The sequence below is a fragment of the Dromiciops gliroides genome, chromosome 2 (genome assembly GCF_019393635.1).
Source record: "Dromiciops gliroides isolate mDroGli1 chromosome 2, mDroGli1.pri, whole genome shotgun sequence".
NCBI lineage: Eukaryota > Metazoa > Chordata > Mammalia > Microbiotheria > Microbiotheriidae > Dromiciops > Dromiciops gliroides.
The window spans coordinates 121,357,669-121,383,353 of record NC_057862.1 but is presented as its reverse complement, the minus strand read 5'-3'; the positions used below and the strand labels follow the sequence as shown (position 1 = coordinate 121,383,353).

Below are 25,685 nucleotides of genomic sequence, written 5' to 3'. Positions count from 1 at the left end.
GCTGTGTGACCCTGGGCAAGTCCCCTAACCCCAATTGCCTCACCAAAAAAAACCCCAAACAAACAAAAAACAAAAAGTGATGTGCAAAGTTATGATCGGTTTCCAGCTGGTGTGTCAGGGCACAAGAGAAAGGACTGTATGAGCTGCTTTTTCAGGGAATAATGTTGGGTTGGGTTGAGGGGGGGAGAACATGTGCTCGTTATAGGTTTTCCAACCCATATAACTTGCATTTCACTTTCACAGGAGAAGGTAAGCATACCTCCATGGCCTGCTGGTTTGAAATACACTGCTAGAATATAAAAACTCAACTACTGTGAAAGCTATTATAGACACATCTATAATTCCTTAATACCATTTACAAGATTTAGGGCACTTCCTTCATGCCTTCCCTAATGGAAACCATCAGAGTTGATTCCTTTGAATGCCAGACTGACCTTCCGTTCTGGTGGTCCTCCCTGTTCATGTGCCTGATGACACCTCTTGGGAAGCTGGCAGCTTGGGCAGAAGCTCTGGCATGTGCCAGTTACTACTTGTATCGAAGCTGAGACTCCTAAGTACATTGGGAGTTGCCTGGGGAAAGCTGGGTAGTCACAAGTGAAGGAGCAGCCCTATTGTTCTCTAACTTAAAAAGGTAAACGCTTTCTGGTATTTCTCCCTTTTGCAGCTGCAATCAGAAGTGGACCGGTTGGAGGAACTGAAGATACAAAACATGAAGAAAGTGATTGAAGCAATCCGTGTGGAGCTAGCTCTGTATTGGGAAAAGTGTTTCTACAGCCAGGAGCAGAGACAAGCCTTTGCCCCCTATTTTGATGGTTGGTATGGGGCACATAATTTTGTAGATACACCCAAGAAACTTGAGTGCTTGGTATTTTTACAAACCAGGCCTACCCTCCAAAAAGCATTAATCTTTTTTTTTAAAAAATTTGATATATTTTGATACTGCCTGAATCTCCCTATCTTCCTCTCCCAGAGAGCCATCCTATATGACAACTTTTTAAAGAAAAAGAAGAGAAAAAAATCTGCAAAACTGTTCAGTACGAGTGGTAAAGCACCGGCCCTGGATTCAGGAGTACCTGAGTTCAAATCCGGCCTCAGACACTTGATACTTACTAGCTGTGTGACCCTGGGCAAGTTACTTAACCCTCATTGCCCTGCTAAAAAAACAAAAACCTGTTCAGTACATCAAAAAATATGACTTTATGAAATGTTCCATACCCATAGACTAGCTCACGGTCACTTCTTTTTTGTTTTTTGGTTTTTTTTTTAGTGAGGCAATTGGAGGTAAGTGACTTGCCTAGGGTCACACAGCTAGTGAGTGTTAAGTGTCTGAGGCCGGATTTGAACTCAGGTACTCCTGATCCAGGCCCAGTGCTCTATCCATTGCCACCTAGCTGCCCCCCACTTCTTTTTTATTGATAGATTTTTTTTTAAGTCTTCCCTTGTCAGAAAGCCATTCTACATAACAAAGAGTATTTTCTAAAGGGTTTCAAGAATATTAAAAATACAAATAGAGTTTAAATAAGACATAGCATCTGCACTTATAAAACTTATAGTCTAGTAGGGAGAATGTGACACACATAACTTATTTATACATGTGTACATGTGTATGTACACACACATATATACATATACAGTATATATACATATGTGTGTACATAAGTACATAGTGCTTGGTGAGGTCTGAGATGGAGTAAAGCTCCCCTGTTTTATCTCCACTATAAAGATAGATTTTTTGGGGCAGCTAGGTGGCGCAGTGGATAGAGCACCAGCCCTGGAGTCAGGAGTACCTGAGTTCAAATCTGGCCTCAGACACTTGACACTTACTAGCTGTGTGACCCTGGGCAAGTCACTTAACCCCAATTGCCTCACTTAAAAAAAAAAAAAGATAAAGATTTTTCTGGAAAAAGTGACATTTAATTGGGCTTTTAAGAAATGGCCAAGATTTTCCTAATAGAGGGAGTTTCTAGGAAATAATAGGCATAGGGAATAAGCCAGGGCACTAATCCAATTGGGCTGGAACATAGAGAAAGTAGAATGATGAGGCTGGAAATGTGGAGTGGTAGCAGGCTGTAGAGAGCCTTTAAATGCAGGCCAAGTAGTAGGTAACAGAGTCATTGTGAAGGATTCAGAGTTGTGATGTAATAACCAGATTGGGATGTGAGGAAAATTGAAATCTGTTAGCAGTGTGAAGACTTTACCATCTGGTCCCCACCTACTTATGCAGTCACTTCAACCTCTTTCACTCTAAACAGCCATTCGGATCAGCTTTTTCTTGTTTCCAGCCTTCCATCATCTCTGCCTTTGTGTATGGTGTTTGCTGTGTGTATCATGTACTCTGTCCTCATCCCCCTTCTTAGGGCCCCTTCCTTCCTGGAAGGCACAGATTAGGTGCCACCTCTACCCCCGAGGCCTTCACTTGTGTTTGTGCTAGTGATTGGAAATTGCTTTGTGTTTACGTCTTTGTTTATATTCCGGCTGTGCCCCCTCCTCCCCCCAAAAAAACCCCCACAAAACAACCTTCACAAACAAAAACTGCACAGTTTAGGGGTTGGGGGCCAGGGTGGAAAGTGAGGCAGGTCCTGAGCTTATTTATTATTTCATTCATTTTGGGGAGCTTTGTGGACTGGAACATTTCAGCCACCTTAGTCTCAAAGAATTTGTCTGGGGCTGGAGGACTTGCCTCCTTCATGCAGCCAGTTATATGTTTGTAGGGACTCGTGTATCCTGATTGCCTCTGATTCTGGGTCTCTATTCTGCTTTCATGGTGGTGGTAGTAGTCACGTTCCTTGCACATAGTAGGTGCTTGAGAAACATTTGTTGAACCTGGTTTGGAGGCTACTGTGATCCAGGTATTTTAAGAATGCAATTTGTACTAAGGTGACAGCAAGAGGGAACAGATGACAGAGGTGTGACACAAGGAGCTTTCAACAACAGGTTTTTGCTAACTAAATATAATGGTGAGAGACTGTAAACCCTAAGGTTTCAAACATGGGAGATGGGGCAAATGGTGGTACCACTCGTAGAAAAGGTGAAGCCAAAGGAAGGAGGAGAAAGTAAGTTCAAATTTGGACATGTTGAGATGAAGTTAGTTGACCATTCTGGAGTAGGTGTAGGCCATTAAAGCCACAGGTCTAGGCCTCAGAAGAGAAGTCAGAGCTGAAGATAGAGATCTGGGAGTGACTGCTGAAGCCATAGACATTAAGGGCAAGACTGGAAAGGAAGGCCCAAAGACAGCTTTGGGCAGCACCTTCTTCAGAGACTGAGGAACTGGCAGCAGCAAATGAGTATTTAGAGGGAAAGGAAGAACCAAGAAAGCACAGAAGGAAGCCCCTAAAGCTGAGAAGAGAGAGAATCCCAAGAGAAGACGTGGCCAACAACTGAGATGTCAAGGGAGATGAGGCCTGAGTAAGAAAAGAATGGGTTCAGTTGAGGGCGGGAACTAGAAGCCAGATTGGCAAGGGCTGAAAGGGGGTCGTGGGGGCTGGTGAGGAAGCGTACCCCCGAGGGAGCAAAGCAGAGAAGGGTTAGAACAAGATCCTAAAGAAGGTGTAGGAATCATTGACATCAAGGCTAAAGTTAGAGGGATTACTCATAACAAGGAGCAGGGATATATATCTCCTCTGAGATGGAGAGAAGATACCAAAAAGGAGTTGAAGATTGTCAAGTGACCTGAATCTCCTTTATGAAACAGAAGGCCAAATCATCTTCTGGGAAGGAAGGAGTGTGCTTAGAGTCATGAAGAAAGAATATAGTTAAGAATAATTTCTACGAAGAACGAGAAAGAGAATTGGCCACATTTTCTAGCTAATAATTTTATTTTTTGTATTGAACAATGTTTTTTTTTTCTTTTTCTTTTTACGTTAATATATGTTTATGGAATAAAACAAGCATTTCCATAACAGTACAATAAAAGATGATTGTAGGGGTAGCTAGATGGCGCAGTAGATAGAGCACCAGCCCTGGAGTCAGGAGGACCTGAATTCAAATTCGGCCTCAAACACTTGACACTTACTAGCTGTGTGACCCTGGGCAAGTCACTTAACCCCAATTGCCTCACACACACAAAAAAGATGTCCCCCAAAGATGATTGTACGTAAAAGTGCAAATCTACTAAACACAACTTGCTGTTCCTTTCAAATATGCAACAAAATTATGTATTTTTTTTTTTTACAGTCACTCCATCCTTCTTTAGAGATGGTTACATTAGGGGCAACTAGGTGGTGCAGTGAATAAAGCACTGGCACTGGATTTAGGAGGACCTGAGTTTAAATCTGACTTCAGACACTTGACACTTATTAGCTATGTGACAAGTCACTTAACCCTCATTGCCCCACAAAAAAGAAAGAAAAGAGAAAATAAGAGTTGGTTACCATTAAACAGAAATAAGGGTGGGGGTGTGTGTGTGTGTGTGTGTGTGTGTGTGTGTGTGTGTAAAATTCTATTTGTCAGTTTCTCTGGATGCAGATAGTGTCTTCATACGTCCTTTATAGTTAATTTGGGTATTTAATAATCAAAATAACTTACTCAAAGTTGTTCTTAAAACAATATTGCTGTTAACGTATCTGCTATTCTCTTGGATTTGCTCATTTCTTTCCATTTCATGCAATCCTTTTTATGTTTTTCTAAGATCATTGAGCTCATCATTTCTTATAGCGCAGTAGTATTCCATCACTATCATATACCAGACCTTGTTCAGCCATTCCCCAGTTGATGGGCATCCTGTAATTTCCACACAAAGAGAGGTGCTATAAACATTTTAGAACACATAGGTTCTTTGCCTTTTTTCCTGAATTATCTTTGGAAATAGACTTAGTAGTGATATTGCTGGGTCAAAGGGTTCGGTAGTTTGGGCATAATTTCAGATTGTTCTCCAAAAGAGTTAGATTTTTAAAAGGGCGGGGGGGGGGGGGGACAGCTAGATGGCGCAGTGGTTAAAGCACCAGCCCTGGATTCAGGAGTACCTGAGTTCAAATCCAGCCTCAGACACTCGACACTTACTAGCTGTGTGACCCTGGGTAAGTCACTTAACCCCCATTGCCTGCCCCACCCCCCAAAAAAAAACCCCACAAAAAACAAGAGAGTTGTATTAGTTCACAATAATACCAACAGTGAAATAGTATTTCAGTTTTTCCGCTTCTTCGATCATTTTAGTCAATCTGGTAGGTGTAAAATGATTATTTCAAGATTGTTTTAATTTGCATTTCTCCAATCAATAACGATTTAGAGCATTTTTTCATATGACTATAAACTGTTTTGATTTCTTCTTTGGAAAATTGCCTGTTCATATCTTTTGACCATTTATCAATTGGGGAATGACTTGTGTTCTTATACATTTTAAAAAGTTCTTTATATATTTTTAATATGAGACCTTTATTTTGATAAACTGTCTATAAAATTTTTTCCTTAGATTTTCTGCTTTCCTTCTGATCTTGGCTACATTTATTTTATTTGTACAAAAACCCTTTTAATTTAATGTAATCTAAATTATACATTTTACACCTAACTTGGCTTTCTCTCTGTTGATTTACAATTTTTTTGCCTATCCATAAGTCTCATAAGTAATATGTTCCATGTTCTTCTAATTTTCTTGTAAAACTTCTATTCAGTATTTTATACAATTAATTATTTGTTAAGGCTGGAGGAAAAAAATCCCATTAGTTTGTTCCCTCATGACATATTGGGCTTGGTCTTGCCCTCTGGTTTCTGGATAGTAACTATGAATCAGGAAGATTGTGTAGGCCTCTGAGGAGCTAGTCAATTTTCAACCTCTCCCCATCTCTTGGCTCCCTTACCATTTCCTGTAGACAAGCCCAAGTCTCCAGCCCCTCAGGCTGTCTTCTCAGGGCTCTTCTTCCTCTGGCTCAGGCTTGCTACCTCTGATGCTTCTCTCCTACAGGCTCTTCAGCCCTTTGCAGTCTGGCTTCTGGCCTCATCACTCAGGAGATCACTGCTGTCTCCAAAATTGCCACCGATCTCTCTCTTTTTAAAAAAATTCATTTATTATAATTTTTCTCAATTACATGTAAAGATATTGTTTCAAATTGCAAATTTTTCTCCACCCCTCCCTTCTCTCCCTCCTTCCTGAAGCCAGTAAGCAATTTTATATAGGTTATACATTGCAATCATGTTAAACATATTTACACATTAATCAGAACAAAAGGGGGAAAACTGCAAAAAAAAAATAAACAAGAACAATAACAAAAAGCAACAACTAAAGTGAAAATAGTATTCTTCAATCTGCATTCAGATTCCATAGTTCTTTTTCTGAATGTGGAGAGCATTTTCCAGCATAAATAAGTCTTTTGACATTGTCTTGGATCATTATATTGCTGAAAAGAGCTAAATCTATCACAGCTGATCATTACACAGTGCTGCTGATACTGTGTACAGTGTTCTCTTGGTTCTGCTCATTTCACTCAGCATCAATTCATGTAAGTCTTTCCAGGTTTTTCTGAAATCCATCTGCTTATCATTTCTTAGCACAATAGTGTTCTATTACGTTCAAATACCACAACTTGTTCAGCCATTCCTCAACTGATGGGCATCCCCTCAAATTTCCAAATCTTTGCTAGCATAAAAAGAGCAACTATAAATATTTTTGTACATGCCACTGACCTCTTAATTGGCAGGCATAATGGTCTCTTTTTTTCAGTTCTCATCCTTTTCAACCCCTTAGCTGAATTTGACACTGTTGCCTACCCCTCTGTTCCTGGATACTTTGTGGCTCACAAGTCATCGTGGTGTTACCCTCTTGGTTCTCCTCTTAGCTCTCTGATTACTCTCCTTTACTGTCTCATCTTCTATATGTGTGCGTTCCCCAACTGTGGATCTTCCCCAAAGCTTTGTGCTGGGCCCTCATCAGCACCCATGGGTATAAAGATCATTTCTGTGCAGGTGACTCCCCTGATCCATAGATATCTAGCTCCAGGCTCTCTTTAACTTCAGTCCTACTTTACCACCTGCCTCTTGGATATTTTAAACTGTATGTGCCAAAGACCCAAAGACTTCTCAAACTCAACATACCCCAAACAGCTCATCTTTCCTCCGCATCATCTTATTTCTGTCAAAAGTACCACTGTTCTCTGCATTTCCCAGGGTTGCCATCTCAGAGTATTATCCTTGACTTCTCTCTTGCCGGCCAAACTGGCCTCTTTCTTCCTCACACATTATACTCCATCTCCTATCTTCATGTGCTTGCATTTGGCTCTCCCTGTGCCAGGAAGTCACTGTCTTACCTCTGCCTCTTAAAAGCCCCTTCTGTCTACACCTCCTTCTGCATAGAGCTTTTCTTGATCCTCCCCAGCCACTGGTGCCTGCCCTCCCTCCCCAATTCCCTGGTGTTCACTTTGTGTTTATTCATGTCTTTCTCCTCTGATAGAACTAGAGGTTGTTTGACTTTTTTTTTTTTTTTTTGTAGCCCCGGTACACAACAGTACCTGGGCACATAGTAGACCCATAGAATATGCCTATTGACTAATTTGAAGTGATGAATAAAAGCTGTTGGGTTTGATTAGAGAGAAGCCAGATGCCAGCAAATTAAGAAATGGGCTTTACTCAGCATGGGATGAATGGAAAGGCCCCAGTTATTTTCAGAAAGAGTGACTTTATTTTAATGCTATTTGGACCCTCCCATCTCCCTTTGCAGAGGATTATACAGAGACCCTACTCCAGCTCCATGACTCGGAACTAGTGCAGCTGAAGCATTACTACGAGACTCACAAAGAACTGTTTGAAGGTGTTCAGAAGTGGGAAGACAGCTGGAGGCTTTTCTTAGAGTTTGAGGTACTTTTCTTGGTTTTGTGAGTGTCATACACAGCCCTGAACAGAACTGTGAGTTTGCCCTCTTCCACTGGGGCACAGTAGGCTTCTGAACCTGGCCTGGCTATGAGGCCTCCTAACTGCCACCCACCACTTCTCGCTGTCTTCTACACTCGTGGGAGGCTCTGCTTGAGTTGGGCCTACTTTTAATTTCTTTCCTCCCAGCATGGCTTTCATAGAGAGAAGGAACCTCACTGATCCTTTATTTTCTGTCTCCTGAAGAAAGAGTTTTGTAGGATTAAAAGACTTCCAAGAAATAATGACTTGCATGCTGGCATCTCTTAGCTGACCATGAGTTCTAACTGAAGTCTTTTGTCCTCAGAGAAAAGCTTCAGATCCAAGCCGATTTACAAACAGAGGTGGAAACCTCCTCAAGGAAGAGAAGCAAAGAGCCAAGCTCCAAAAAACTCTCCCGAAGGTATGTATCGCTTCTTTGACCTCCCCGTGAATACCTCAGAGGATGTTCCTCATTACAGAAAACTGGCCACTTGGGATTTTTTTCATCTTAAGAATTAATTCGGGGCAGCCAGGTGACGCAGTGGATAGAGCACCGGCCCTGGATTCGGGAGGACCTGAGTTCAAATCCGTCCTCAGACACTTAACACTTACTAGCTGTGTGACCTTGGGCAAGTCACTTAAACCCCCCAATTGCCTCACTTAAAAAAAAAAAAGAATTAATTCACTTCATGCAAATGCCTCTGAGTAGGTGCAGACCCTGCAGAATGCAGACATTGATTTTTTTTGGTTGTTGTGGTTGTTGTTTGCGGGGCAATGAGGGCTAAGTGTCTGAGGATCAGATTTGAACTCGGGTCCTTCTGAATCCAGGGCTGGTGCTTTATCCACTGTGCCACCTAGCTGCCCCCCCCCCAACGTTTTGTGTGTGTGTGTGTGTGTGTGTGTGTGTGTGTGTGGTGTTTTTGTTTTGTTTTATTTGTGAGGCAATTGGGGTTAAGTGACTTACCCAGGGTCACACAGCTAGTAAGTGTTAAGTGTCTGAGGCCAGATTTGAACTCGGGTCCTCCTGAATCCAGGGCCGGTGCTCTATCCACTGCACCACCTAGCTGTCCCTCAATGTTTTTTAATGATCAAATTCAAAAATTCTAACTGAAATTACCCAACCTGGTGGAAAACTTGATGTATAGTGATGTTTGCCTTTTTAAAGTTTTGTTCCTTTGGAACTAACTTGTCCCAAGTACAAAATTTGGAGTTTACTAAATAACCTTTTCCCTGGCAAAGAGAAAGTTGCTCTGTTATTTTTCCACTTTCCTGGAAGCAACCCCAACCTCAGCTGATGTTTGTTTGATAGAGGCCAACTTGAGAGAGCTTGAGGCTTCCTGGGTCACCATGTACCACCCAAACAGGAACCGTGGAAGAGGAGAAGGCTGTGGGTCATGTTCCTCCCAATCCTGAATCATGTTTTTTGTGATTTGGCTCCTGGAGGTCCTTGATCATAAGCTGGAGGGGACCTTAGAGATTACCTTGTCCAACTCCTGTGACAGATGAGGAAACTGAGGTCCCAGAAAGTTAATTGTTTCCCCTAAGGTCCCACGCGATAAGGGATGGAGCTGACTTTGGGTAGCTGTGATCTTCCCACTGCGCAGGCACATTGCCTTCCTTTTGATTCTGTCTGCTCCCCTGGAACAGAAGTAGGAGACTAAAGTCACTGGGGTCTTAATTATGGGAAAGAGGTTTGCTAGTAATACTAGTGTCTGTCTTTATGGCCCCAGCTGGAAGAAGAGTTGAAGGCGAGGATTGAACTGTGGGAACAAGAGCATTCAAAGGCCTTTGTGGTGAATGGGCAGAAATTCATGGAGTATGTGATGGAGCAGTGGGAAATGCATCGTTTGGAGAAAGAGAAAGCAAAGCAGGAGAGAGTAAGTTGGAATCAAGGAAGGGAAGAGGATGGCTGTCTGAGGGCGGGTGCCCACCCTTGTTTCCCCTCTTTGTGGACATACAGAGGTGCTTAGCAGACAAGTGACATGGTGTGGAGACACAGGATTGTTTCTGACTTGCGGCTGCTTGCCTCCCTTCCTGCCTGTCCCTGTACTGGCACAGTGGTGCCTGACCACTTGCTTTTGTGACTCTTCTTGCAGCAGCTCAAGAAGACCCAGCAAACAGAAACCGAGATGCTCTATGGCAGTACACCCAGGACGCCCAGCAAGCGGCGGGTGCTGGGCCCCAACACACCAGGCAAAGTCCGAAAGGTAAAGTGAGGCTGCTTTCTGCAGGCGCATGGAGGGGTTTGGGGGGAATATGAAGGTGCCGTCTTTGTTCCCAGGAGCCAGGATGTAATTCTGTTCCTCTCCTTCGTCAGGTGTATTCCTAGACTTGAGTCTGAGATGGCAGCTGATGAGGCGTGGGAACTGAGGCTGTGGGAAAGATGGCCTTTGGGGAGCTGAAATCGGGAACTTTTAAGTTAACAGCAAGTGAAAGTCACTAGATAGAACTAGAGTTATTAAAGAGGATTCCAATTAAATGAATTGAGATGTAACACTATAGGAGAGGTATCAAGGTGGCACAGTGGTTAAATCATTGGACCTGGCATCAGAAACCTGAAGTGACATATGAGACCCTGAGCAAGTCACTTAACTCCCCTTAGCCTCAGTTTCCTCTTCTGTTGAATGGGGGTAGTCATAGCACCTGCTTTCCAGGGTTGTTGGGAGGATCAAGTAAGATGATATTTGTAAGGCACTCCTACTATAGATATGCTAGCCATTGTTATTGTTGCTGCCTCTCTTCTAGAGAAGGAGAAAGGCTTTATAGACTTTTGTTCCTTTTGAAAAATGAAGTCAAAGGACAAACGTTTCTCACCAAATTCTGATAGTTCCAAATTTAGAGTCACGATTAAAAGCATCCTTTAACAGTATTTACCAACCCTCCTAATTGAGAGGGTTGACCTCTCTGAAGGCAAGGCAGTTATTAGTAAATGTTTGCCGCTAAGGGTTTTGGTATCAGTGTTAGCCTTTTTCATGGCTGCAGCCATGTTCAGGGAACCATTTTCAGCAAACAGTCCATTTTTACAACTTCCCTAATTTTTCTCAGTTTTCATTAGTACCCCATGGTCCTCGGTGAGGTGACTTTTTATCTATCATCTGGACTCAGAATTAACTTGAGTATAAATGGCCCAGTTCCTGCTTGCATTTGCGTGGCTTTTCTCCATAGAAGCTGACCTTCATGTCTTGTGCATTTTTGTCCATCTTTCTTTCATTAGGGATCTACCAGACTTTGATAGAGGAATTACTCATTTTCTTTTAGTATCTTATGGGAACTGGTATACTACTCTTACCAAAATAATCAGACTTAAATTTTCTTTAGCTAGTAGTGCTTTTCATGTATCAAAGGGGTTCTGTATTTATAATTTTAGCCTTGAGATTCCCAAAGTCTTGGCTCTGGGAAAATTCCTTGTATTTTTTGTTCCTGGCAACCTAAAACAATGCCTGGCACTTCAGAGCCACGTAATAAATACTTAGAGATGAGGGGAAATACTCGGCTACTCATTTGCCCACTTTTCTCATCTAGTCCGTGACAGAGACTGGTCCTCCCTCAGAGGTTATAGGCATTGACAAGTCCCTGGAGAAGGCATCTTCTTTGCCAGAGGGCTCTGTGTTTTGTGGGTTTCTGGGAAGCAGGCTGGGAAAGACAGGGAGCCCCAGGAAACTGTCAGATCATTGCATTATTTTTACACTTACATATACAAATGAATAATTTTCTCAAAACTTCTAGTTGCTGTGAAATGATACATTGTCACCAATCCAAGTCGCACTCAGGCTCTGCTTATGTTAATCTTCCTGGCCAGTGATGCTACACCATAGTCTAGGCTGTGGTAGCAGCCAATTTTAGTAACACAGTAGGTGATGGCAGGAATAGTATAGGAGTATCTGGGCTTGCTTCCCTTTATGTGGACTTTGCTATATCTTCACTACTGAATGATGTTCATTTCAACTAGTGGGCTTTTTCCAGATTTATTTTAATAAATGTGTATTCATAGTTAATGATTAATATACTAAGGGTCGGTGAGTTTTATGTATTTTGCTACACTGTTACCTTGAAAAGTGAATTATTTTCCCAGATTTGTATCAAAATTGTTCTCCCTCACTTCTTAGTCATAACTTGAAAGTTACAGTAACCCCAGCTAAAACATTAGGCCTTGTAGAATTCCATGGGTCCCTGAGCTATGTTCCTGTCACTGGACATGGAAGATGCTTCATCTGGCATGGTCGTCTTTGTTTTGGTATCTCCTTCCCTTGCTTGCTCTCCTGTAGAGAGGTGATTGATGTCCAGAGATGTTTGAGGATGTTAACACATTGCTTCCCTAGAGCATGCCACTAACTTCCCTGCTCTTCCCCTTCAGCTTAATTCCACCACAGTCTCCACTGCCACTCCCAATAGCACCATCCGCTCTGTCTTCGGTGGGACTGTCTACCATTCCCCAGGGTCCCGCCTTCCACCTGCTGGAGGCAAGGTCAGTTTGTTTGATGCACATTCACTATTAATGAATTAACCAATTCATCCACTTTGTTCTGTATTATTCTAGTTGTCAAAATAATGGCTCCTGCCAGTGATCTTGGAGCAATTAATTGTTTTCAATCTGGATCAAGAAATTGATAAAGTGTGGTTAGGCCAAACTAGACCTTTATAGTAATATTAAGTGATAATAATCAAAGAAGGATGGTGATCTGATTGGCTTATGCGGATGATAAGGGTTTGGGGGTGGTCTCCATTGGATCTGGGGGCCCACTCTCAGGTAGCACCCCACTAGATCATTGATGCTGGGAACAGAGACTGTGCTTCCATGTTCCAGGAGTGGTGTCTAGCTTGGGGTCCTTTCCACTCCCAGAAAAGAGCTTTCAAGGGGGATAGCGGGGTGAAAGAGTGCTTGGCAAAAACATTTGCTGAGTGCTCTGCAAAGCACATTTCAGATGCAAGTGTGCTCAGTAAAGCATTTAGCACTCATATTCTGAATAAATACCAAAGGCCTTCAAGAACATTTTAGCACTAGTATCCTCCTCCAGTGGCCTTGGGTTCTCAAAGGCTTGGGCTAGAGGAATGCAAGGTCTGGCCTGTCCTACCAAACTAGAAAAGTTTCTGGTTAGGCTGCATGAGGATCTCTCTGTCACCTCTGGGGCTCACCTAGCTAAGTCCCAAGAGGGTCATCACTAGGTTGGCCACAGGGTTATGCATTTTCTGCTAATTCTCAAAGGACATCCAATAAATTATAGAAGGGCTGCAATCTGAATCAGTGGAAGGGAGAACCTACACTAATGAAACCATAGATCATTGAAGTACGTTAGGACAAGAACACAGTATCCAGAACCCATGACCTTCCTCTTGAACTTTGTTGGCGACTTTAGACATTGTAACATTAATAGTTTGTGTGAAGAATGATTTACCTTTCTTTTTTTTCTTTCTTTCTTTCCTTCTACTTACTTTGGCCAGCCATCCAAGACTCCTACCCGTTTGGGGCAAAAGACAGCCCCTCTGGGCAGACAGGGGCACAACAAAGAGAATATTGAGTTGAGTGGCAGCATCCTGACTGGTGGGTGTCCCTACTCGGCCCCTCTCCAGCGTAACCTCACCGTTAATTCTGTTGCCAGCACCTATTCTGAGTTTGCGGTAATTTTCCTTTTCTAAAATCTACCAATCCCTGGGGAGCACACAGTCAGGGTGGAATGGGGAAATTACTAGGGGGAGCACAGGGTATTAGATATCACAGGGTCAGCTTTGGGGGCTAAGAAGCCTTTCTTGCCTTAGCGGGAAGTCCTGTGCAGGAGGGAAACTATGATGATTGAGCACCTAAATCGAATCTTTCTGTCTGAGACAAACTATTCCTTAGCTGCAAGAGGAAATTCCCCTAAACTCTACCATTCATGCAGTGACCACCTTAGTGTTCTCTTGGTGGAGTTCTTGGTAACTGTCTCAATTCTTTATTCTGTAGAAGGACCCTTCCCTCTTTGACTGCTCATCTGTTGGGTTCTCAGGTCTGTATGTCCTTGCATGTTCCTTCTTCCTTCAAACCTACCTAATACCCATCTGCTTCATTACCATCTAAGAAAAACTTTTTACTAACTAGTGGGCTCGGCCACATTTACCAAAGAATCCTTTGGTAAAGGGGAGCAGGAAGGCAACCTACCAGATGGAGTTTTTAACTTAGGAGTATCAGGTTTCTTGAGTTCTCAAATACTGGATCATCTTATTATGAAAACTTGCTATGACTTACATTCCCAGCTCCATTAAACCTGGGCAGGTTTCTTAAAATGGCAGGTTTCTGACTTGGAAAGCTTAACCCACCTACCCTGGTTTGAGCATGTGCTAGCAAAGAACAACATTAGGTGACCTAATCCCTGTTGTGGGAGTAAGGGGACGGAACCCTGACTGTGTGCTTCCAGTATTTAGTTCCTTTTGGCCTGTGTGCTGATTATTTCATGGAGTATATGCCTCACTAACCCCTGTCACACTAGACTGCTTCATTTCCATTTATTCTAAGTTAGCTAATGCTTACTTGTCTGCTTTCCCTGTTTCTGCTGCATGAAGCTGCTTGGATATTTGAGGCATTGAAGGGCCGAGATTTTCCAGACTAGCACTGCATGCTGATCAAAGCACCATACCGGTTCAAGAACCCTATATCATGGTTTGATATTCTCATCCTTGTTTAACACCTAACAGTAGCCATTAACACCTTTAATCTAACAATGAGGTCACACATGTAAAGCACCTTGCAAATGTACATAATTTCAGCGGCTGTTATTCCTTCAGTACCTCCCTGTTTGATATAAGGCTACCCAGGCCCCTGTGGAGATTTAAAATTCAGATCTGGGAGGGACCAGATGATGTTGTCATTTGATGCCCTTTGCTGCAGCGACAGCAGGAGGCAAACGTCCTGCATGATACCATAGTTTAGGAATTTGGTCACAGTTTGGCATTGTTGTTGCCTTTTTGGTCATTGAAATGTGGGCTGGTGGGTTGAGTTTTTCAGCAGCAGCATATTCCATGGGTGGTGGCTCCATCTACCAAAGGAGGAGCATTTTAGCAGTGATCTGATAATTGAGGATCGGATAATCAGTCTAGTCCAGGTGAGATTTAGTGAAGAAGTTTAATCCCTACGGGCCCCAGTATTCCTATGCCTAGGAAATCCAGGAAGGGATTTCTCAGGAGCCTCTGCCACAGCTTTTGTCTTCCCAACTCTAGTACTGCTTGTTTCAATCTAACATCCATTAACATCTTCCTATAACTTGGCCTTTACCTTTGACCTTTTCATACCATGTGCTCCAGCATGAGATCAAATCATCAGCAGGTCACAGGGCTTTCAGCCCTAGGGATTGGTAGATATGTCTGGCCCATGATCTGTAGAGAGATCAAGGGCCAGTCCTTCCGCCCTTTTTGCTTCCCTGGGCACTAGCTCTTTACCTTGGAGCCCAAAAGCTCTGGACATTTTGGCATTTCCATTCCACAGAATTAGATCTTTCCCAGTCCAGTGTGATTGGGGGATGTGTATGTGTACCTGAGCATTTCCTTTGACTAACTGAATGCACAAAGCCCCCTGACTCACATCCTTAACACAACTTTTGGTGGGACTGATGACTAAAATCTCACCCATATCCAAATCAAGGCAACATCATCCCCCCTGCTTGCCATTATGTGAAGCTTAACTGTCTCCTGCTATTGGGACTTCCCAGAGCTGCTGTGCTGGAAGGGAGGGAAAAAGAGGAGTTCCTCACTGAACTGACAACTTCCTGGGCTTCCCACCCCCACCCTCAGCTTTCCTGATTCCTTTTCTCTTCCAACAGCGAGAACTTTCAAAGGCTTCCAGATCTGACGTCCCTTCTCGAGTCCTCAATTCTACCAATATCCAGTCCTGAGAAGGCCCTCAGCATCCTCCCCGCTGTGGCTTCCCTGTGCCAACACTGGACGTAAAGACACTGGGGGTGGCTTGTGTATATATCTATATCTATATATATATATATATATGTATGTATCTTTCATTGCAGGCTTATTCTCAATCAAGGAGATGTTTAAACCAATGACTGGATCCAAAGCTCAGGGACTGATAAAAGGTTACAGCCACAGTGCACAAGCCTTTTATACGTCCAGTTGGTCCTAGGGACTTAGTTTTAATCAGTAATTCGTCCTCATTGACTCTAAATAAAGTAAACCTAGTTTAATGTAAATAGCTCAAAGTGTAAATCTGAATATTCTAAAAGACCTATAGTTGTTTTTTTTTACCCTGTTCCTTGACTCACTTAAATGAGTTTATGGGCATCATTTTTGTTCCTTTAGTGGAATAGAAGATGGCTGGTCAAATCCCTCCTTTTCATAGTGTAATTTTGGCTCATAGACTCATAATTAAAACTTTTTCATTTTGGTAATTTTTAATGAATTAACCCCTTACTTTAGGTTTGTTCTCTCCCTCAAAGGGCTATCCCCTTCAATACTACTTAGGGTAGCCTACTTACTAACTGACTAGAATTACGGTAGATATAATCCGCTTCTTTATTTGAAATTGAGATAGTTCATAAGGAAAACAGAAATTACTACCAAAGAACTGACTAGGTAGATTAGGCTAAATCCCTGCAAGGAAGAGAACTTGCCCTTTCCCTCCCTCCCACCTCTATTTATGTTGTCTTTGGTTATGTTGGTTGTTATGTCTCTTTCCCCTCCCAGAGTTAAGCCTCCGAGCATTGCTTTCAAGTGAGTCTGTGTGTGTGTGTGTGTGTGTGTGTTGTCCCTTCTACTCAGCTGTCATTCTTGTCTGAATCCAGTGTCCTTATCCATGTCCATCTTCCTCTTGTGCAGTAAGAGCAAGACTGAGGTTGAGGGGTAGTTACAAAATTGGTTACTGATTGTACAAGAAAATCTGGAACTCTATTTCTCGTGTTAAGGGAGCTGCCCTGGTTACTGTTCATAATGCTTAAGAATCATGCTTATGTACTTTATTACTCTGGCTCTCCCCAAAGCACTGTTTATTCTCTAACTGTGGGTATTTCTTCAACTTGTACGCCTAAGCACATGCTGCTATGGTCATCACATTAAATGGTTCTCAAAAGTTTGTGTTTGGATTTGTTCTGTACATCTAGTCACTTCGCAGGATACATTTCAAGGGAAGGATTCTCCAGGCAAATGTATTATAACCAATGCACAGAATTCTAGATTTACAGCTAGGAAGGAACCTTTAAGATTATCTGGTTCAGCTCCCTCCTTTTGTATGTAAGAAAACTAAGGCTTAGAGAATCCAGCTCCAAGGTGACATGTCTGCTACTCACAATGACTACCTGTTTAAATGACTACTTCTTGCAGGGGTAAAGCTGTGATTTGAACACCAGTCCCTCTCTACTGTACTGTGCTGCTGCCAGATGAAAGAAAATGAACTCTGATTTATGTGATTTATTTACATAACAAATTAACAAAGGTTGATAATGTATAAAAATGGGGTTTTTTTAGGAATGCAATATATAAATTGGGATACCTCTATATTTTACAAATCAGAATTGGAATATGAAAAAGTAGAGCCTTTTATAGTACAAGAAACTATCAGTGAAGTTAATATGTGGGCTTTGCAGAGTGAGAGAATGCTCTCCTACATGCCCTGAAGCAGCCATCTCCTCCCTCATGTGGGACCTGAGACCTCATTATAAGATAAAACTAAGACCAAGAGGAGTGAGGTAGAGTGGGAAGAGCCCTAACTGACAAGCTGGAAGACTTCATAGTTTAATGAGAAAGTCATTTGATCTCTTTAGACCCCTGTGGCATATTTGGTATGTAAAGGAAATTGCTACTAAACTCAGCTGAGGATCACATGCTTGCTGGCTTTCCACATCTTTTCTAGTCATAGCAAAAATATATCATTACTTCATGCAGTAAAAAATGGTCCATTAGGTTGGGACAATTCTAACATGAAAACAAAACATTTCAATAAAATATGAAATCTCTAAAGTAGGAAGTATCAAAGATGTCCTTTTGAAGGGTATGCTACCTTCTTCCCTCACTCCCAACTCTAAATATTAGAATTCAGTTCCTAATCTAGAACCGAGGAATTCCTCACCATGAGTTTGATATTCTGACATTTAGGATGAAATTTGACCCTGTAAGTTCTTATTTGACTAAGAAATAAGAATGGGGGTAGGGGAGGGAGTGTTAAGTTTTTTTTTTCAGGTCTCCCTGCTTGCCTCAGTTGATTTAGTTTTCCCATGAATAAATATTTTCTACCCTTTTTTCAATACTGCAAAGCAACAGCCAAAACATCTTCATTTCTTCCCACAATTTGACATTCTTCATGCACAGACTCCCCTCTCAGGCCTTACTTTCCTAGGATGTGGCTCCTGTGATAGGAAAAAAGGGAACCCAAGCCTCAACAGGTTCTACCCAGCTGTAGAACAGGGTTTTGAAAACTGGTCTCTAAGTGGAGAGGAGTACATCACCAGAGGCTTCAGTTATAATTTTTGGCTAAAGCAAAACCATCCAAGCTATGGGTAAGGTTGTACAGAACTGTAACAGCTATGAATGCTTAAAGTTATATCTGTCATTAGCATTTCAAAACTGCCAAAGATAGGTAACTTTAGGAGATGTGAATTATTTTGCCTGAAAGTTTTTCAAGATTTCTAACAAAGCAAATTTTAGGGTTGGGCTAGAGGTAAAAAGATTCCTTAAAATTAGGGTGTTGATTTCTTGCTAAGAATTGCTAATACTAATATAGATATAAATGGGGGCAAGGGTTTTCCACCCCTTTTTTTCTAATTTGTTTTCTGCACCTATAAAAAGGCATAGGAACACACAATCGACTCCGATTCTTCGGCCATGAAGGCTTTTTGTCCAGTTGGCCGGAAGGTCAGATCTTCCCTTTGACGGCATACACATAAGTGTTCCATGGGCCACAGATCACAGCTTCAACATGGAGCAGATTGTCTGTGAAATAGTCTACCCGTTGAGGCCGATCCAAATTGACTGTATTCTTGTGACCAAGTTGTCCATATTTACCTGGAGTAAATATAAAAACGTGCCCTCTGCTATTCCCTCTCAATAACCTCACAGTCTCTGTTACTTCTGGGGAAAGTATTCACTCCCACCCCCAATCCCTTCACAGAAGAGGGAGTTACTCTGAGTAACCAGTGGTAACTCTGGAAAATCTGAAAGTGGTTAGAAGTACTCAAACACCTCGGAAAAGCCAAAGGATGACCTTGAAGACAGACATAAAGGAAGATGCCTTTTCTCTGACATTTTCCATGGCGCTCCTGGGGACTATGCAGTCTTCAGGTCCAGAGAACTAGAGGGTTGGACCTCCTAGAACTGCTCCCCCGCCCCAACACACACCCATAACAAACACTGCTTCAGCCCTACATCTTTGTTACCGTGGGTGTGGATTCTTTCAACACTTATTCCCCTGGCTTTCCCCGAAGGTAAGATTACTTACCCCAGCCCCAAGTGTAGAGTTCACCAACTCCTACAAAGGAAACAACAGAAGTAAGACAGTCACCACACCCTTCCTTGTAAAAGCATTTAACAATCAGCCAACAGTTTAACGCCCTTTGAAGAACCTGAGAATTCACCTACATGGACCAGATGTCTAGAAGCTATGGAATAGGTGAGTTCTCATTGGCCAATAGTGAACAGACTGAGCCCGGTTATAGAGCAGGGTTGGTGCTTTGTTTGCTCTGGGGTAGGGAGGCTCAGGCCTATAAAAAGGCCCCACCCTTACTGGCAGCCACTGATGTCCTCAGCTCTCATTCTTGTCTGAATCTAGCCAGAGGCTGATGAAATTGGCTAGTGCCACAAATCACCAAGTACTCAGTCCCCAACTAACCCCAAGCCAAGCCTTACGTGTTACCACAGCTGTGTGTCGGGATCCACAGCTGGCCTTGCTGACCTCAGAACCACCAGGAAGATCCAATAATGCTGGGAAAGCCTGGATTGAGATGAACTGAGCAGGGTCTCCATCCCCATCCTTGGCTGGTATCTTTGCTTCAGGACTGCACGAGTAGAGCCCAGAAGCTCAGGGACAAACAAGCAATTCTTATTTTACTGAGTAGATCAGTGGCAACGGCTGGACTCATAAAAGGGCTGTGTGCATTTTGTTGTGGTGAGAGCATGGCTTAGGTTAGCTATAATGACAGGCATCTCGGGGGACCAGGATGAAAGAAATGAGGGAGGGGTGGGCAAAGAATAAAATGGAACCTCTTACCACCTGCCACTGTCTTCTCTCTTTCTGCTATGGCTCTGGAAGGCAGTGCAAGCTGCCCAGATTCATTCCAGCCCCAGACATAGAGATCACCAGCCTCTGAAAAAAAATCTTTACAGCTAGCACTTTATAGAAAGTAAATGAGGGGCAGCTGGATGGTGCGGTGGATGGAGCACCGGCCCTGGATTCAGGAGGACCTGAGTTCAAATCCGGCCTCAGACACTTGACACTTGCTGGCTGTGTGACCCTGGGCAAGTCACTTAACCCCAATTGCCTCACCAAAAAAAAAAAAAGAAAGAAAAAAGAAAGAAAGTAGGTGGGCTCCCACCACCTGCCAAGCATTTGTGAAGCCTTCACTATGTGCCAGGCACTGTGCCAAGTGCTGAGGATACAAAGAAAAGCAAAACTAGTATTAGCCCCGACCCTCAAAGTGCTCAGATTCTGATGGAGGAGACAAGGATGCCAACAGCCCTGTACACATGAGATACGTGTAGTGGGAACAAAAGGCAGTGGCAGAGGGAAGTAGGGAGAGCACCCAGGGGTGTGAGACAGCATGGCAGGAGGGCGTGTCCTATCTGAGGAACAGCCAGGAGGACGTTCTAGCTGGATCTTAAGAGTGACGTGGAGGAAGTAAAGCGTAAGAACCTGGAAAGGAAGGAAGGAGCCAGACCCTAAAGGGGTTTCAATGCCAAGCAGCACCTGAGATTGAATTCTGGAGATAATAGGGAGCCAAGGCAGTTTAGAGGTGACACTCACTGCCTTGGAAGCAGAGTGGAGGCTATAGACTGGAGTGGGGAGAGACTTGAGGCCAGGAGACAAGCCAGAATGATGCTGCAATAGTACAGGTGTGAGATGATGAGGGCTTGGGGGCGGGGGCACCTGTATGAGTGAAGAGAGGATGCAGGAGAGGCGCTGCAGACACAAGACTTGACAATAAAATGAATGGGTTGAGTGTGAGGAGTTGGGGATGACACCAAGGTTGCAAGCCATGACAATAAGAGGAAAGTTGGAAAGGGGAAGATTTGGGGGAAAGATAATGAGGTGTAATTTGAAGATGTCTATAGGACATCTAGTTGAGATGTCCAAAAGGAAGTTGTGGCTTTTGTTAATGTGAGACTATAGACCAACTGAGAGGCTGGGGCTAGACCTATAGATCTGAGAATTATATGCATAGAGATGATAATCGAATCCACGGGAGCCAATGAGCTAACAACTGACAATAATGAGAAGATAAGAGGGCCCAAAACAGAGCCTTGGGGACATGCCTGGCTTGAGGATTTGACCTGATGAAGATCCACCGAATGAAACTGAGCAGGAGAGAACAGTGTCTCAGAAACCCATAGAGGAAAGAGCATCCAGGAGAAGAGGGTGATGGGCAGGATCAATGGCTGCAGAGTGATCGATAAGGAGGAAGACTGAGAAAAAGCCATGGGATTCAATAATTAAGAGATCACTGATAACTTTGGAGAGAGAAATTTCAGTTGAATAATGAGGTAAGAAGCCAGACTATAGGGAATTTAAAATCGTGAACAGAAGAGGAATCGGATATTAAGACAGGCTGGATGGATCAAGAAGGATTTTTATTTTGAAGGATGGGCGAGATATGAACCAGTTTGTAGACAGCAAGGAAGGAGCTAGTTGTTAGGGAGAGACAAAACTAGAGAGAGAATGGAGATAATACAGGGATCACTCTACTGGAGAAGACTGGAGGAAGTGGGATCAAAGGTGCACATGGACAGGTCACAGCAAACAGACAAAAAAATAGGGGGGGGGAGTGAAGTGGCACAGTTGATAAAGCACCAGCCCTGGATTCAGAAGGACCTGAGTTCAAATCCAGCCTCAGACACTTGACACTTACTAGTTGTGTGACCCTGGGCAAGTCACTTAAACCTCACTGCCCTGCAAAAAAAAAAAAGAAAGAAAAAGAAAAAGAAAAAAAGAATAGGGATGGAAGATGTGTGATAGGAGTTGGGGGGGAGGGTGAAAAAGAACAACTTTTTATTGACTGGACTCAAATGGAGGCCAGGTCCTCAGCTGAAAGAGTGTGGGTGCTTTGGGAAGCTTGAGGAGGGATAAAAAGTTTGGAATAGACATTGTGGTGAGTAGGACAGTAAATCTATTGGGGAGGTATAAAAGGCTTGCCTTGATGCCCAGTTGAGATTATGTAACACAAATTTATAGTGAGCTGACCTGGCTCAGGTTCAAGCACAGGCAGGAAAGAAGGAATGAAAAAGCATTTATTAAACCTTCTATGTACCAGGCACTGCGCTAAGCACTTCCCTTGGGAAATAGGTGCTATCATTTACCCCCATTTTACTGTTGGAAAAACTGACAGACAGGTTAAGTGACTTACCTAGGGTCATTCAACTACATAAGTGTCTGAGGCTGAATTTGAACTCAGGTCTTCCTCCAGTGCTTTACCCACTGCACCATCTAGCTGCCTAAGGTGACATGGCAATGCTACTATAGAATTTAACATTTAATGCATTCCATATGCATTCGTGAATTTATTCAACCAACATTTACTGGCAGTCAGTAGTATGTGCAGAACATTGTGCTCAATGGAAATGATTGGCACGTGAGTTGGTTTTGTCTGTCCATGAGTTGCCAAAGGCATGCACAAAATTCTAGATAAAAGCAGGAATCCCATTGGATGGGAAAGCTGGAAAGAGTTGCAACTTGCAGGCTGGAGGGAGTAGCTGCTACCTATATGATGAGGCTATAACTTCATTCACAATTACTGAACTACTAAGTAGGTCCTTCAGAAGAGAAGGCCATAACTTAGCATCTTCCTATCCCCCCACAGTGGGTCCTGTGATAGCTATTTAATAAACACTTATCTGATCCTCAGACCTGAACAACATTCCTTTTCCAGGGCCCTGTTGAAGGGCTTACTACTTCTCACTACTCCCAAGCAGAAGGGGCCCAAGTTACCAAAGGAACAAGGATGAGAAACTCACCACTCACGCAGAGAGAATGCCATCCCCCAGCTGCGACTTGGCCCATGGCTAGGCCCTGAAGTGCTTCCACCTGTCGGGGCTCCAGCTCTGCCTCCAGGCCCCCATGGCCCAGCTGGCCAAGTCTGAGTGAAGAGAGACAGACAGTGGGGTTTCAGAGCTTTCTGCTTGGAGCTGCCCACTGCAGACTCAGGTCCCACCCTGACCAGACTTCCTCCACTTACCTGCCTGTGCCCCATGTATACACCTGCCCCATTCCACCCAGCAGCAGGACATGCTCTGCCCCCAGCACAAGCTGGCGGGCCTTCAGCTCAGGAGACAGGGTCTGGGAAAAAGGCTGCCGGGGACTCACATACCATCCAGGCTCAGGAACTAAGGGGAGCAAAGCAGAGTCCAGTGGGCCTTTGCCAGGGCCTCCAGCCTGGTCCCCAGACCCAGGCTCCTTCTTCCAGCCTCCCGGCTGCAGGAGCTGTTGTGTCCACAGTGGCTCCCCTTGCAGCTCAGGGGCTGCAGCCCAGGCCTGCACCTCAGCTGGGGTTCCCTCAGCCTCCATTCGAAGCACTACCAGATGTTGTTCCGAGACCAGCAGGTCCCTGCAGCGAGAGAGCTGGCCGTTCACAGAGCCAGTCAGCACCAGGCAGCCATCTCCTGGAAGGGAAGAAGCATCCATGCCTAGGGCGAGCAGGTCGGGGTTATACACTAGAGGTGGGCACTGCACTGGGCCTGCTGGGTCCCGCACACCATGTGGAATTGGATGCATTGAGATAGGGTGTGGATGGACGTATGCTGTCCAAATGAAAATTACAGAACTCTAGAGGCAGAGATTTCCCCAGAAAATTATGACACCTGCAGACTTGTCTATCCCCAATGTACACTCAAATTCCATGTCAGTAACTTTGTCTCCATCTACCACAACTTACTTATGATGGTCACCCTGCAATATCACCATTACTTTCTATTTCTCTACTAGAACCTAAACATGAACTGGAACTACCCCATTTTACAGCTGCTTTTCATCCTGTCCATCCCAACATAAAACTTCAGAAATTACCATTTTATGATTTGCAAGATGAACTGATAAAACCCATTAGTCTAGCATCAGACAACAGTAGGTGTGTTTGTGAGAAACCTGTTTTGCATTTGCATCAACTCCCTAACAAGTGCAACAAATCAACAGTTCCATGGGTATTTGTGGGACCAAAAATGACCTCAAAGTACAGGTGCAGCTAAGGTTTTGCTTATCAGAAACCAGCTGTTCCCAAGAGGATAATTTCCCACCCAATCTCTGTGCTGCTATCTTCCACCTACCAATAATGACGTGGAACCAAAGTATGTGTATATGGGGGCATTGCTCCGGGATGGAGGTGGGCATCCTGGGATGGGGGAGGGGGTGTGTGCATCGGCATGAAGTTGTAAGCACTGGGTGTGGGTGGGTGTGGGTGTCTGTGAGCTTCACTGGCATGGAGTTGTGCAGCAGAAGGGGCACAGCAATGGGGTGGAGGGGATGCGAGAGGCTGTGCACGGGCGCACGGAGGAGGCTCTCGGGCTGTAAGACTCAGGAAGGTAAGAGGCTATGGAAAAAGAAGGGGGAGAAGGAGGGGAAAGAGGCGAAGTGGGAGGAGGGGGAAGAGGACAAGGAGAATGCGAAGAAGAAAGTGTTAGAATAGAAAGTGGAGGGGGCTAGGAGAGGGGGAAAGAAGGTGAAGGAGGAGGGGGAAGAGAACTAGGGAGAGGGAAGTGGAGGGGGGGAAAGTGGAAGGGGGGAAGGAGTAGGGAGGGAGGAGAAGTCGAGGAGGAGGGGGACTGGTGGGGGGAGGAAGAGGAGGGACGGGAAGACGCCCCACCCCCTTCCCGCGCTCACGTGTCAAGAAGCCGGTGAAACTCCAGCTTGGCCGCACTTGGCAGACGTCGGTGACCGAAGCCTGGGCTTTTTCCGGGTCTCTCCTTCCGGTGTCCTCCAACACTAGCGGTTCAGGCCCGAGTAAGCTACTCCGCAGCCCCCGCTCCGAGCCCAGGGCCTGCCCGAAACCGCGAAACCCAAACCCGAACCAGCCGGGCCGCCGCTGGCCCTCCATGCCTGGGCGCGCTGCAGGCCGGCCCTGGCGGCCTTCTTGCGGACAGCGCCCTCTGCTGTCCTGAGGCTGCGCACTTGGCTGACCCTGAGTCTGGGGGCGGGGCTGAGGTGGGAGTTTATTTATGGGGGGGGGGGGTAACTACCACCTGCGGAGGACCGTTGAGAACCGTTCAGCCCCTCCGGCTGCACTGCCTGGCCCAGTATTGTGCTTTGTCTGGGGGAGGAACGTGGTATTTGTTGAATTAAAAAAGAAAATCAAACTGACTAATACATGTAGATTTCGTACACTAGTTAATTTCTTCCTATAACTTAGCCACGTGTCGTTCCGCTAGTGACTTTACCACTCAAGACCCAAGTTGCCTCAGCTATAAAATGGAAATAATAATAATAATAATAATAATAATAAAGCAATTTCTCACCTGCGAGAAAGCAGGGCTTGGAATAGATGATCCCCCGAGGTCCTTTTAATGGGGGAGATCTATGATTCCTTAGTCTGATACACAACATAAGTAACGATCACTGTGCAGTGTGACAATTAGGTAGAAATAATAATAGCTAACATAGAGCATTGTAAGGTTTGCAAAGACCTCATTTGATCCTCACAACTCTGAAAACTAGGTGCTATTATTATAAACGATAAGCATTTTACATAAATTACTATAAATTGTTC

The 25,685-nt window shown here is 44.1% G+C and overlaps 3 protein-coding genes across 5 annotated transcripts in view; 2 read left to right on the top strand and 1 right to left on the bottom strand.

Moving 5' to 3' along the window:
* Positions 1-16,845, top strand: part of PRC1 (protein regulator of cytokinesis 1) — a 30,134-nt gene extending 13,289 nt beyond the window's left edge. Inside the window, 9 exon segments of the mRNA XM_043979998.1 lie at positions 665-812; positions 7,646-7,782; positions 8,141-8,236; positions 9,546-9,692; positions 9,912-10,022; positions 12,170-12,280; positions 13,255-13,431; positions 13,754-13,796; positions 15,603-16,845. Of these exon segments, the coding sequence (XP_043835933.1) occupies positions 665-812; positions 7,646-7,782; positions 8,141-8,236; positions 9,546-9,692; positions 9,912-10,022; positions 12,170-12,280; positions 13,255-13,431; positions 13,754-13,796; positions 15,603-15,631 (999 nt within the window). The 3' untranslated portion in view covers positions 15,632-16,845.
* A 342-nt stretch (positions 16,846-17,187) lies between these two features.
* On the bottom strand, positions 17,188-25,051 carry RCCD1 (RCC1 domain containing 1). 3 transcript variants are annotated; one of them, XM_043990209.1, is made up of 7 exons: positions 24,803-25,051; positions 23,166-23,589; positions 22,945-23,066; positions 19,988-20,095; positions 19,627-19,797; positions 19,220-19,249; positions 17,188-18,786 (listed from the first exon to the last, which is right to left on the bottom strand). In XM_043990209.1, exons 1-7 carry the CDS (start codon positions 25,014-25,016, stop codon positions 18,638-18,640), a joined length of 1,218 nt encoding a protein of 405 aa, XP_043846144.1. In that variant the 5' UTR covers positions 25,017-25,051; the 3' UTR covers positions 17,188-18,637. The 3 variants fall into 3 exon arrangements, with proteins under 3 accessions (XP_043846144.1, XP_043846145.1, XP_043846147.1); XM_043990210.1 differs by having other exon boundaries at positions 19,988-20,083; XM_043990212.1 differs by lacking the exon at positions 19,988-20,095.
* LOC122744637 (protein regulator of cytokinesis 1-like) overlaps positions 24,299-25,685 on the top strand; it is a 41,039-nt gene continuing 39,652 nt past the window's right edge. The window contains exon 1 of the mRNA XM_043990213.1: positions 24,299-24,305. The gene's annotated coding sequence lies outside the window, so the exon portion shown is untranslated. The remainder of the gene's footprint in view (positions 24,306-25,685) is intronic.